The sequence below is a fragment of the Monodelphis domestica genome, chromosome 7 (assembly GCF_027887165.1).
Source record: "Monodelphis domestica isolate mMonDom1 chromosome 7, mMonDom1.pri, whole genome shotgun sequence".
Lineage (NCBI taxonomy): Eukaryota > Metazoa > Chordata > Mammalia > Didelphimorphia > Didelphidae > Monodelphis > Monodelphis domestica.
The window spans coordinates 134,714,726-134,728,154 of NC_077233.1; the positions used below are offsets into that span (position 1 = coordinate 134,714,726).

General features: G+C 40.1%; 1 protein-coding gene across 2 annotated transcripts in view; it reads right to left on the reverse strand.

Moving 5' to 3' along the window:
- GSG1L (GSG1 like) overlaps window positions 1-13,429 on the reverse strand; it is a 406,917-nt gene that overhangs the window by 29,783 nt on the left and 363,705 nt on the right. For both annotated transcript variants that reach the window (XR_008913531.1, XM_056805507.1), the window contains exon 6: window positions 5,474-5,544. Coding sequence is in view for 1 of the 2 variants with exons in the window: in XM_056805507.1 (XP_056661485.1) it covers window positions 5,474-5,544 (71 nt within the window). In the remaining variant the exon portion in view is untranslated. The remainder of the gene's footprint in view (window positions 1-5,473; window positions 5,545-13,429) is intronic.

The following is a 13,429-nucleotide window of genomic DNA, read 5'->3' on the forward strand; positions in this document are numbered from 1 at the left end:
CCAACTCCAAGATTCTGTGACCTGAGCTCAAGGCATCAGGATCCAGTGCCTCTGCCCCTGTACCACCATCTGAGACCTTGTGGTTAGTCTTTAGTTATTTCCCGTGTAGGAGCAGTTGTAAGAAACACATTTATTTTTTATTTCCATGGTCCCCAAAATCTGTTGGGCATTGGCTTTAGTTCTACTGATGAGACTGAATGTAAGACTCTGTAAGGGCAAGTTGCAAAAATAAAAGATGGAACATGGAAAGAAGAGATGATTGATGGCAAAGACTGTTGGTAGCAGAGGATGCTGGGAGAGAAGAAAGGACTTAGCAAAGCTCCAAGAATAATTCTGGGCTTTTGAATGGATATCTTGAAGAGGAAGGAAGTATATTCCTTGCTGGAGATCTTGTCAAGAACCAATTGAGGATTCACCTGTGATTAGCCCTGAGACTACTCCTACAAAGTATTTCAACAACATTGTACCTCTGAGAACATCACCAGAGTGTCAAGTCTCTTAAGTCCCAAGAGGGTCATGGACTCTCTGCCAGGGAGCCTGGCTCTCTCCCCTTAGCTCCTTGCAACCTGCCCTTACAACTCCTAGAATAGCAGAACTAGAAAGATCTTAGAAATCTAATTCAAATTCATCTGAGCTCTAAGTCATTCCATTCTATCAACAAGCATTTTTTTAAACTATGACCACATACAAAGCTCTGTGCTTAGATCTAGGATGCTAAAAGGAAAAATAATATAATCTTTGCCCTTATGAGCCCAAGGTATTCACATTACAACTTAATAATTGAGGGGGTGATGGTGATAATAACAAACCTACCACTCAGCAAAATATAAAGTAAGGGTTGATATGGGCATGGGAAAAATCCAGACCAAAGGTTCTAGGAGAAGGTAAGGAGAAGAAAATCATTTTCATCTGGGGGCATTACAGAGAAAATAGCACTTGAACTGAGCTTTGAAGGGAAGAGGAGGATTTTTTTTCAAGACAGGAATAAAAAGGAGTACATTCTAGGCCTGGGAAATAATCTGTGTGGATATGCAGAGTTGAGGAGATAACTTATTGTACTTAAGGAATGATAAGTAGTCCAGATTGAATGGAACATAGAATGTGTGAAGGGGATAAGGCTGGAAAAAGTAGGTGGGAGCCAGATTGTGGAAAGGATTCAATATAAGCTGATAGTTTATATCATATCCTCAAAGCAATAAGTGGCCACCAAAGATTTTGAGTAGGGAAGTGACATGGTTATGTCCTCTATGATGGGAAGACTTTGGGTAGTTATATGAAGGAGGGTTAGGAAGGAGTAGAAGCCATTAGAATAGTCCCAATAGGAGGTGATGAGGAACTATACTACGCTGAAGGTAATGTGAGTGAAGAGAAAGGGTCAGACAAGAAAAGACGTAGAGGAAACATTGATCATACTTGACAACTTATTGGATACTAGGAATATGGGAGAGGGAAAAACCAAAGATGATCCCATGATCCTAATTCCCAGGTTTCGAGCCTAGGGGGGCTGTAGTGACATTAAAAGAAACTGAGAAGCTAAAGAAGTAGTTCATGAAGCTATACCTGACATATAGAGACAAATTTTGGTAGTTTGAGTATAGTATATATATATATATATATATATATATATATATGTAGTGCATATATATGTATATGTAGTATATATATATATATATACATATATATATATATATATATATATATATATATATATATATAGTATAGTTTGAGTATAGGTAGTATAGAGGAAATACCTCAATAATGAGTTGAGATAGTAGAAGAGAGGGAGAAAGAATGGAAAGGACGGGACATGCTATCAGTCTCAGCTTTGCCATTAATTTACTGTTTGCCACTAGCCCATTATTTCCCATCTCTGGGCCTCAGGGAGGATTAGATTCCAGCTCTAATATTCTATAATCCAGGGTCCCTTCTATCCCTGAATAGAGGATTTGATATCAGTTCAGGAATCCTTTCTACAGCACTGCCTATAAATGTTTATCCAGTTTCTGCCTGAATGCCTCAAGTAACAGAGAGATCGCTACCACCATGAGTTCAATCTACTTTAGGATAGTTCTAACTGTTGGGAAGTCTTTCCTTGCATTGATCCTAACTTTGCCTGACATTCTGTGTTTGAATGTTCCTTATCCCCCAGATATTAGAACTTAGAATGTTAGAGTTGGAATAAATTCTATTCTGAGTCTCAGAAATACGGAATAATTTGCCAGTGTTCTATGTTCTAGTCTCTTGCAGTTCTAACATTCTGTTTTATGTTCTAAGATACTAAATTCTAAAATCTGTGTTGTATAACTGGGGAGAAGATACTCAAAGAGTGAGATCTAGGTCTCCTAGAGCTTTTGCTAGGAGCCCTGACCCACATGTGACCCAATAGTCTCCTATAGGCCCAGGAAAACTGTTTTTGTTTGTTTGTTTTTTAATTTGGAAATTTTTACTTAATTAATTTAGAATATTTTTCCATAGTTACATGAATCATGTTCTTTCCCTCCCCCTTCCCACCCCACCCCCATAGCCAACATGCAATTCTACTAGGTTTTACATGAGTCATTGATCAAGACCTATTTCCATATTATTGATATTTTCACTAGGGTGAATGCTTAGAGTCTATATCCCCAATCATATCCTCATCAACCCATGGGATCAAGCAGTTGTTTTTCTTCTGTGTTTCTACTCCCACTGTTCCTTCTCTGAATGTGGATAGTGTTCTTTCTCATTAAGTTCCTCTGGATTGTCCTGTATCATTGCATTGCATTGCTGCTGGTAGAGAAGTGCATTACATTCAATTGTGCCACAGTGTATCAGTCTCTGTGTACAATGTTCTCCTGGTTCTGCTTCTTTCACTCTGCATCAATTCCTGGAGGTCATTCCAGTTCACTTGGAATTCCTCCAATTGATAATTCCTTTGGGCACAATAGTATTCCATCACCAACAGATACCACAAATTGTTCAGTTCAATTGAAGGGCATCCCCTCATTTTCTACTTTTTTTGCCACCACAAAGAGAACAGCTATGAATAGAAAACTGCTTTTGTAACAAGAACCAAATGCCATGGTTGAGGTATGAAAGAGAGCAACATCAATTCAATTATATACATACACATAAATAGGAATCCACATACCCTCAGGCTCTGGTATCTAGTGATGTAAATGCCGAAGAAATAAGGCCTGAGAAAATTCCCTATCGTTCTGACCCAGAATACTGACCTTTGATAGATCCACAGGGATTTTTAGTCCAGGTTCAGGAAAATTATCAGTGCTAAGTTCCCTGTGGAACTTTAGCACTGTCACAAAGAGAAATACTGCTACTTATTTCCCATTTATATTTTGTGGCCTATTTTGAGTAGTATTAATATTTTATCCAATTATTCAATGAAAAATATTTGATTTTTTTAGACATCCTGAGATTGATCTGAGGTTAAGAAAAAAGACCCCCAAACCCAGGTAGATACAATTCAAAATGTAGCCCCAAAGGAACAAATAAGAGAGATTCATTTTCTCTGAATATAAAGCTTCTGTAAAGTGAGACTTCAGGAAGTATATAGAAGGCCCATTCCTTGGGATACAGATATGGTTATGGGAAATTTCTGAAGATCCGTTTTCTGGATAAGAAAGGGTCTCTGCTTTGTTATTTGGACTCTTTCCCTCCATGTTTTTCAGTACAGACCTTGGAAATTTTTTTCTAAAGAAGGTCTTCTCCAAGGAAGATCTCTTCTGTCTGACTGTCCATAATGAATACATTCTGATGTCAGAAAAAAAATACACAAACACATATTTACATACATGTGTACAGAGAGAATTCTTATTTTCTGTAAGTGGACTGTTTGGCAGACCTTTACCTAAAGTGATTTTTGGCCATGGAATGGGGAAGGGAAGTTGGGAGATGGGAAGGGAGCCTCCCACTTGTGGAGGGAGGGGGCAGCACAAAGTTCAGGGACATGGAGGGCTGGGGTCAGAGAAGCAAGGGCAAGAAAAGGAATACAGGGACTGATCCAGTCACATGGAAGCCTGGTCAGAACACAGAGGAAGGGCATGCATAGGAATGACACATGAGAGGCAGATGGACCACACACACAGATGGGGACAGACAGCCAGAGTACCCAAGTGCAGAAGGACAGAAGGCAGAACATTGGTGGAGTGGGACAAAGATCTCCTCTCTCAGCCCTGGAGGTCTCAAGACAAAACCCCAATCCAGCTGGGGCCACCTCCCATCCTTTCATTTTCACTTAGAGGGGATTTGGGAGTTTGGGGGGCTGGGAGGCTGAATGCTGAGCCAAGGGGCAGGAGTGAGAGAGAGAGAACATGGTACTCGACAGTAAAGTTAATTAACATAGGTAGGTTTTTTGGAATGAGGATTTCTTTCAGAACTTTTTGCACTAAATCAAATTTGCATGATACAAAATCGAGATCTATATATACGAATGCATACGTGCCTGAATGGCTAGCACTGCATTATATGATATATATTATACATAGAGACATGTACGGTACATGCATTCAGACACACATCTAAACACATGACAGTCTATACATTTACCTAGACCTTTCCATATATCCTTGCATATAAGCTAAATGAGGCTTTGTGATATCTCAGCTAAGGAGTTGGGTTACTGGTAGTTAATTTCCTCCATGAGGAAGCATCGCCCTTGGCTTAACTTGTTAGCCATTCATTAACTAAACCACCATTCTATCCTCGGGTCTGCCATTGTTCCACACAATTGGATTCAGCTCCCTGTTTTATTTCCTGGGACTTGTTCTGAAATATTCACCGTGCAGTTGGGGGGATGGGGAGTATTTCTGCTGTGGCTGTGTGGGGCTAGAGTTTTGCCACAACCCTGGGGACACTATCAATGGACCTTGGCAATGGATGATTCTCTAGAATATCTGAGCTGGGACATCAGAGATCTGTGAGTTCCACCTGGATTTGAATAGGAATCCTCTATAGCATTGCTTACAAGTGGCTATCTGGCCTCCACTTGAATACCTCCAGTGATAGAGAGATCCCTACTTCACAAGTTAGTCCTTTGGGACAGTTCTTATTGTTAGGAAGTTTTCCTTCACATTGAATCCAAATTTGCCTTTCTTCACTCTTTGCCCAAGACGACTACTTCTACCCTCTGGGGTCCAAAGAACAAGTCTAATCTTTCTTCTTTATTTCTTAAAATACTTGAAGATAGTGTTCATATCACCTCTCTTTCTTCTCATTTTCAGGATAAGCAGTCTCAATGCTTCAATTGATCCTTACACAACATGATTTTTAATCTTCTCATCATCCTGATCATCCTCCTTTGAACATGCGTCAGTTCCTCAATATTTTTCTTTAAATGTGGTCAACAGAACTAAATAAAATACTCCAAGCAAAGTCTGAGCAGGCTGGAGTACAGGGGGACAGGCATCCCCCTCACACTAGGCACCAGGGAACATTTCCAACCCACATGGATGTCCTGGAGGCAAAGATCACTTACGATTTGGGTATCGGCTGTGGTGGCAGTCTAGTCGAAAGTCCTCATCCTCAGTTCCATCCCCTTTCTCAGTCCTGAAAAACAGAATGAACCTGGGGTGAATGGATAAGCTCCTCTATTTGTCATTTAGACACCTGCCAGGTCATAGCATGGTTTCAACCTACCTTTCAGCTTTATTACATAGCATTCACCTTTTTGCTGTTTCTCTTACTCAGAATTCTCTCATACACATATCATACACACAGATACAAACATACATACACATATGTATATATACATGTAACTGTATCTATAAATTACATGTGTGAATATGAATGAGCTATTATTTGTGTAGCTCTTCTCTCCTCATCCTTTGTTAGCTGACAGCAATTTTGTCTCCTAAGTGGTCCAGTGTCACCCCACAGACCTTCCTAAAAACATGTAATATAGACACTTGATATTGATATTTGTTTCTAGTCTCTCATTGGAGATGCCCTGGGCCATGTTCAGTTCTTGTTCTCCTTCTTCTGTCCTCATACCTGAAGGATATGATGGGTTAGGAAGCTGGGTCCTGAATTTCACTAGGAAGAGGAGGGGTCAAAGGGTGTTCTGAGAGTGGAGTTAATGACAATAAACAAAGGCACAGTTGAAAAATAAAGAGAAGAAAAGGGGAAAAGGAGGAGGAAAGAGGAAAAGGTACTCCAAAAGGAGGAAGAAAGGGGAAAGTTTTATATTGAAGGGGGTAGAATTAGGGCTTATGTTTCCAAATATTCTCTCCTGGCGTAAGCACTGAAGGTAGACATCCCCCAATGTGAACCCTGTCTATCACTGCCACCAGACTAAATGTCTCACTGGTCATAGATTGGCATGGAAAGGGCTGCAAATGAGAGGGGTTGGACTAGATGTTCCTCTGGAGTCCCTTCAGTTTCTAAATCTATGATCTTATGATCATTCTTTAATTAGTTGCCAAGTCTACTTTCTTCTTTCTCCATAAAATCCCTCTTTTTGCTAGCATCCTAGTTCAGGTTTTCATTAGCTCCCATTTGACCTTTTTTCCCTAAAAAAAAACTTGTAATTGATCTCGGTGCTTCCTGTGCCTCCCTCTCTCCAAAACATCCCCCTCTATAGAGGCAGTGAAAGTTCAGACCTCTGAAAACCCTTCCTTACCAATTACAAACTAAATGCTCCTAGAGGACTGAAAATCAAATCTAACAACAAGACAGAGCCAAGGAACCCTCCTGCTGGACTCAACTTATAAGGTATATCCCCAAAAGCTGGAATTTGAAAACACTCAGGTTTAAGGGGATAGAAGAAGGAAGTTCCTGGGACCCCTCCCCCAACTAGAATGCTAAGTCTCCAGCGGCAGCTGGAATCTCTGGGTGGGCAAAGGCGCTGGCCTGGAGGGAGTACCTTGTGGGCAAAGCTGTGTCAGGCTCAGATCGTCGAACACAGGCAGTGGGAAAGCAGTTAGAGAAAAAGCGCAGAGCACGGAGCTGCCAACCTAGTTGCAGCAGCAGAGACACTCCATATTGCCCTCCCCTTCCTAAGGTTTTGGCCTTAGGGCACTTCCAGCTCAACCCAGCTGGACTTAATTCCATCAAAGCCTTCAGAGGGCAGGGAAGCTCAAGCTCCAACACCCCTTCCCCACAGACTGCACTGAGAGATTTGCTGACAAAGCTCCACGAGGGAAGACTGACAGAAAAGTCCAAAACCAAAAAAAAAAAAGAGAGAGAGAGAGGAGCAAGAGCACAGACAACTTCAGGGAGTAAAGAAGGGGTAAATATGGGCAAACAACAGAAAAAGAAAAAATAAATTACAATCAACAGCTTCTATAAATGCAATGAACAAAGAGTAAACAGAACAGAGAAGGATGAGAGAACACCAAGCAAAATAATAAAAACTCCAGCAAATTGGATACAGGCTTTGGAAGAACTCAAAATACAATTCAAAACACAATTAAGAGAGACTGAAGACAACTGGGAAAAGACCTTAAAAAGCAAGATAAGTCATCTGGAAACAGAAAACAGTGTCTTGAAAGCCAAAATTAATCAGCTTGAAAATGAGGTAAAGGAGATGAAAGATGAGGCAAAGAAGATGAAAGATGAGGCAAAGAAAATGAAAACTGAGACAGAGAAGATGAAAGATGATTTTCAAAGAAAATCAGACCAGAAGGAGAAGGATGACCAAAAAGCCAGGGAAGAAATTGAGTCTTTAAAATCCAGAATACAACAACTAGAAGCAAGTGACTTCACAAGGCAACAGGACACTATAAAACAAAATCAAAAGAATGAAAAAATTGAGGAAAATATGAAGGCACCTCATTTACAATGCAGAAGATTTAGAAAATCATTCCAGGAGAGACAACTTAAGAATCATTGGTCTACCAGAAGACCATGAGAAAAGAAAAAGCCTGGACAAGAAAACTGCCCTGATATTCTAGAACAAGAGCGAAAAGTGGAGATTGAAAGAATCCACAGATCACCTCCTGTACTTAATCCTCAACTGACAACACCCAGGAATGTTATAGCCAAATTCAAGAACTATCAGACCAAAGAAAAAATATTACAAAATACCCCTCTCTAAAACAAAGGTGCCAAAATAATGGGCCTAAAGCACAGGTCTGACCTGGTTTCTGTCCTGCTCAAAAACCTTCAATATCTCCCTTTTGCCTCTAGAGTAAATTACAGATGCTTCCACTTGTCCTTTAATGCCTCTTATAATTTGTCCTCTCTTTTCCTTCCAGTTCTAAAATCATAATGTTATGATACCTATTTCAGAGTATTCCCTTTTCTGGGTTCCATATTCTAGCCAAACTTGCCTGTTTGCTATCGCCCATACATGATACATTCCATCTCCCCTTTGCTCTATCCCTGTAATGCTCTGACTCCTCACCTCTGCCTTTTAGACTCCTTGGCTCCCATCAAGGTTTGGCTCAAATGCCATGACCTACCTGAATTCTAATTTCTTTCTAATTCTCCCCTATCTATCCCCAGTTGTTGGAAGTTACCTCCTTCAAAATTACTTGGTACTAACGTAATTTGCATTTATTTATCTGTGAACATATCCTTTCTCCCCAGGAGAATGATAGCCCCTTGAAGGCAGAGATATTATTTTTGTCTTTGTATTCCCCTTAATGGGCACTCATTAATTCTTTGCTGAATTGAAATTAGAGCAGAGAGATGTTTGTTGCTTTTTGTTTCCCCTTAAGAAGAGTTAATACAGGCCCTGAGCCTTCATCATCATCATCATCATGGCTTCAACAACATTCTACATGGTGAGGATAACACATGCATATGTACATCACTGACTATACTCTATTTTTGGCTAGTATTTATGAATTTCTGCTCATCCCACAGTCTTGTGCCCTCCTCAGATCACATTTCCACACCACATTTCAGGAAGAATTGTGAGGATTGGTAGTCCATTCTTTGGAGAGTAAAAAATTCCGGAGGAAGACTCAAAACCATCCTGTATTAGGATGGGTAGAAGGAACTACAACTGTTTGGCTTAGACAATAAGTCTACGTGGTCATGGAAACCAGATTCAATTCCTCAGTCATTCTAGAAATATTTACTGAGCCACCAGATAACAATGGGCTAGTAAATTTTTCAGTAAACTACAAAGCATGAGATGCACAATATCTGCCTTCAGGAAGCTGCCCACTAAATAGAGGGCATGGAGGGCCCTCTATCAGCAGAGTTGGGTTCTATTTCTGGTTCTGTCACTAACTGGCAGACTGAGCAGATGTGTGATCCTGAATGAGTGGCATACCTTTTTGGATTTAAAATGCCTCCTCCTCACCCCAACCCCAGACATAGAAGAGGTTTAAACTCTCATGATCCTTCAGGTCTCTTCCTTCCCTAGCCCTCTGTGTGCCATCACAAATGTGCACATAAAAGGTAAACAATTACATGAATTAAACTGATATAAGACACATCCAATGACAGTGTTACATAAGATCCCATAGAGGATTAGACTTGGCATTGGAGGGAAGAATTAGGAAATAGAAATGGAAATTGCAAAGAAGCAAATTTAAGCTTTTGGGCAGCTGAGTGGTACAGTGGACAGAGTACTGGGCTTAGAGTCAGGAAAACTCCTATTCATGAGTTCAAATCTGGTCTCAGACACTAGCTGTGTGATCCTGGGCAAGTCACTTGGCCCTGTTTACCTCAGTTTACTCATCTGTAAAATGAGCTGGAGAAGGAAATGACAAACCATCCTAGGATCTTTGCCAAGAAAACCCCAAAAGGAGTCATGAAGAGTCAGATACAATTGAATGGTAGAGACAGCAGTGTTGTATAGCATGAAGTCAAGATGCCGTTAAGGTGAGGAGAAACCTTATTGCAGTTCCCCTTCAAATAACCAGAAAATGATGAGGTCTTAGTTGAAAAGGGGGGTGACTTTCAAGGATAAAAACCCTGAGTGACTGAGTGAGAGACTGGTAAAATCACTGACACAAATGGGGATGTCTGGACAGGTTGCTCTTGGCAGCAGAATGAATTCAGTTTTAGATAATGCTGAATTTGAGACAGATGACAGCAGGAGAAATGTCCAGCAGGCATATATGGTCAGATTTAATTCCTTAGGGAGGGATCTGACATTTCTACTCTATTTGTCCTAGAAATGTTTTTGTTTTTAAGTTCCAATTGTGAGCCAGCATAGTAGGTCAGGAAGCAAAAGGCCAGGCTTCAGTTCTGACACTCATTCACTGTGTGATCAAATGGCTCTCAGTTTATACATCTGTAAAATGAGAACATTTGCCCTCTTTTATGTTCTAGGGATTTTATTTTTTATGAGGAAAGTGCTTTGTAAATTCTGAAGTGCCATGGAAATGAGAATTACTCTTACTGCCACAGCAGGTTCCACACATTGAATCAGAAACAGCCACATTCCTAAGAGCAGAGATTTCAAGCCAGAAGGGATCCCATCCAAACCCCTCTTTTAGAGATGTGAAAATGGGCCCAGGGAGGATGAATATCCAAACTCCCAGAATTAATCAGTGGCAGAGCCACCAATATCACTAGTGAACCCTCTTAAACAAAAGGCAAGGTGAAGTGGGTTTCTCAGAGAATTGATAGGGTTTAAAGGGAAGACAGCATACTTTAGTGGAAGGGGCACTGGAAATGGGGTTAGGAAAATGAGGTTTCTAATCCTAACTGTAGATATTTACTTCTATGATCTTGAGCAAATTGGTTTTAAATTCTGGGCCTCAGCCTCCTTGTCTGTAAAGTGGGATGATTTGATTTGATGTCTCGGGTCCTTTCCAGTTCCAACTCCAATAATCATAACAAAGTAAGATAAAGTAGTTGGTATTTCCATTGCCTTGGTATCAGGAAAAACAGTAACATTTGATAAACACTGGGAATTTGGGATTTTTCAAATTTATTATAATTTTTATAACATCTCAAAACCCTATTTCTACTCCTAGCTCCCATAACCTCATAAAACAAGAATGAAACTGGAGAAGGTTAAAAGAAGAACAAATGAAATGACAAATGCAGCGGAGGGGCTATTACATAAGTATATCTGGAAATGATGAACATTTCTCAATCTGAGAATACAAAAACTTACAACCACCACTGACCACACATATAACTCTACTGTCCCTATTGCTCTTACAGAATGGAGTGATTCATTAGCTAAAGTTCATTTTTTTTTTTTACATATCAGAAGATCAAAGGATTTAGAATTGAAATGGACGTGGGATAGCATTCAGTTAAATCTTCTCTATTTAAAGTCAGAGGTCAAGTGACTTACCCAAGGTCCTACATCTAGTAAGTCAAAAACTCAGAATCATAAGCAATAAAAAGGAACTACTTTCATTTCCTCCGAGGTCCTTGCCTATACCCGAAGCCTGCCAGGCAAGATGGTTAGGTGACCAAGTACTCAATCGTGATTCACCATTCACAGCAAACTCTACCTCCTTTGAGCCTGAGCCAGATTTGAGCTGCTGAAATCCCCAGAAAGATCGTGGTTCTGAGAATGTTCGGAAGTCCTCGTGGTGTTTAGAAATGACAGCCTTGAGAGGAAGAAATTTAAGAAACTCAACAATACTGAGCAAGTATAACCAATAGCAGCAGACTTGCTTATTCATGGCTTGGGGCTTATGATGACAATGCTCACTACATAAGCTATTGTTGGCATGGACGATTGAAGGTAAGAACAGCTCTCCATTCAATTGTACAGATTTCATTGTACAATGCAGCTTGTGTCTAATAGTTTATAATGTTACTTGTAGAAAATGTTTTATGTGATGTGTATTATTTATGTCATTTACCCATCTCCCAATGTTCCTACTGTGGTGTTCCTACAGTGTTCTCCCAGATGTCCAACTTCCTTATCTTAATCATATGCTGCTGATAAAATAAAAATGAGTATAATTGGGCTATCTAAATTGAGCAAAAAAAATTCCATTAAATGTTTTTTTGGAGAAACCAAATCATTCTGGGACCAGGGCAGGGAAGGATCCCTTCTTTTCTCTTGTCAGTTCCTACTCTGGGTTCAAAGAAATAATCTAATCACATACTATTAGAGCTGGAAGGGATTTCAGATGATATTTAGCTCAATTCTCTCATTTATGAGGAAGCCAAAGACTGGAGACTTGCCCAAGGTCACACAGTTTGTTCAGGGTAAAAGATTTAATATGGAATCTCAAGTGGCACTGTAAATATTCATGAATCCTAGAGATCCGTTTCCCTGTTCCCCTACCCTTTTTAAACCCTTACCTTTTATCTTAAAATCAGGCAGAGGAGTGGCAAAGGCTAGGCAATGAGGGTTAAGTGACTTGCTCAGAGTCACATAGCTATGAAGTGTCTAAAGCCACATTTGAACCCCAAACCTCCCATCTCTGTGCCCGGCACTCTATCCACTGAACCATTTAACTGCCCTATTGTCCTTTATTTTTGTTTTAACTGGCCTCTTTTGTCTAGCTGTCAGGAAACTACAGTGAAATAACAAGAGCTCACACGGATGTGGTGTTTTCAAGTTAGCAAAGCAGCTCCCTCACAACTTTGCCCCCCTCACCCAACAAACTCATGAGTAAATACAGATAAGGTTGAGAGAAGGGTTTATCTACCCATGGAGTCTTCTACTTCGCTATTAGCTACACTATAGAAGCTGTGGAGAGAATTTAGGCTGAGATAATGGGGCCTATTTATCATCTGGACATAAGAAGTTGGGAAATATTGATTCCAATATATTTACAATAACTACATGTGTCTTGCTTCCACCTGGGGTGAGGGTAGAGGTGAGGGTGATGGCCATGCCTTTGTGAAGATGATTTTTCTGTCATTCTAGGGTGGAAGAATAAGGCCTGAAAATAGACAAGTATATTATACAATAGGAAATGAAGTGGAAATTTAAAGAAGACCAGTTCTGAAACAGCATTGAGAATATCGGTTTAGTTTAGAGATTATGCTGGAGAAAGAATATTAGTCATGCCCAAATATTAGAATTTGGAGGGACCTTAGAAAATAGAACAATGAATGTCAGAGTTGAAAGGGATCTTAGAGCATAGAACTTGAGACAAGTTATGACAAAGAAAGATGGCAGCAGGGTTGGGTCTGGAATCAGGATCTCGTAACTTTTTCCATTACATAGTGTTCAGTTCTTATTTTCATGTACTGTCAAGGACATTTCCTTTTCCAGGGATACTGCTGTGTACTCTGCTCTTTGAGGGTGGAGAGCAGAAGAAGGAGTTCTTCCAGCCTTCTTAATCAAATTTAGTTATCTATCTCATGAGCTAGGTCTGAGAATGAATGGAGAATGTGGTCAGTGTTAAGGCAAGGATTTTTAAAAAAAACCCTTACTTTTCATCTTAGAATCAATACTAAGTGTCAATTCCAAGGCTGAATAGTGCTAAGGGCTAGACAACTGGAGGTAAGTTACTTTTCCAGGGTCACACAACTAGGAAGTATCAGAGGTAAGATTTGAATTCAAGACCTCCTTTTTCTAAGCCTGGCACTCTATCCACTGAGCCAC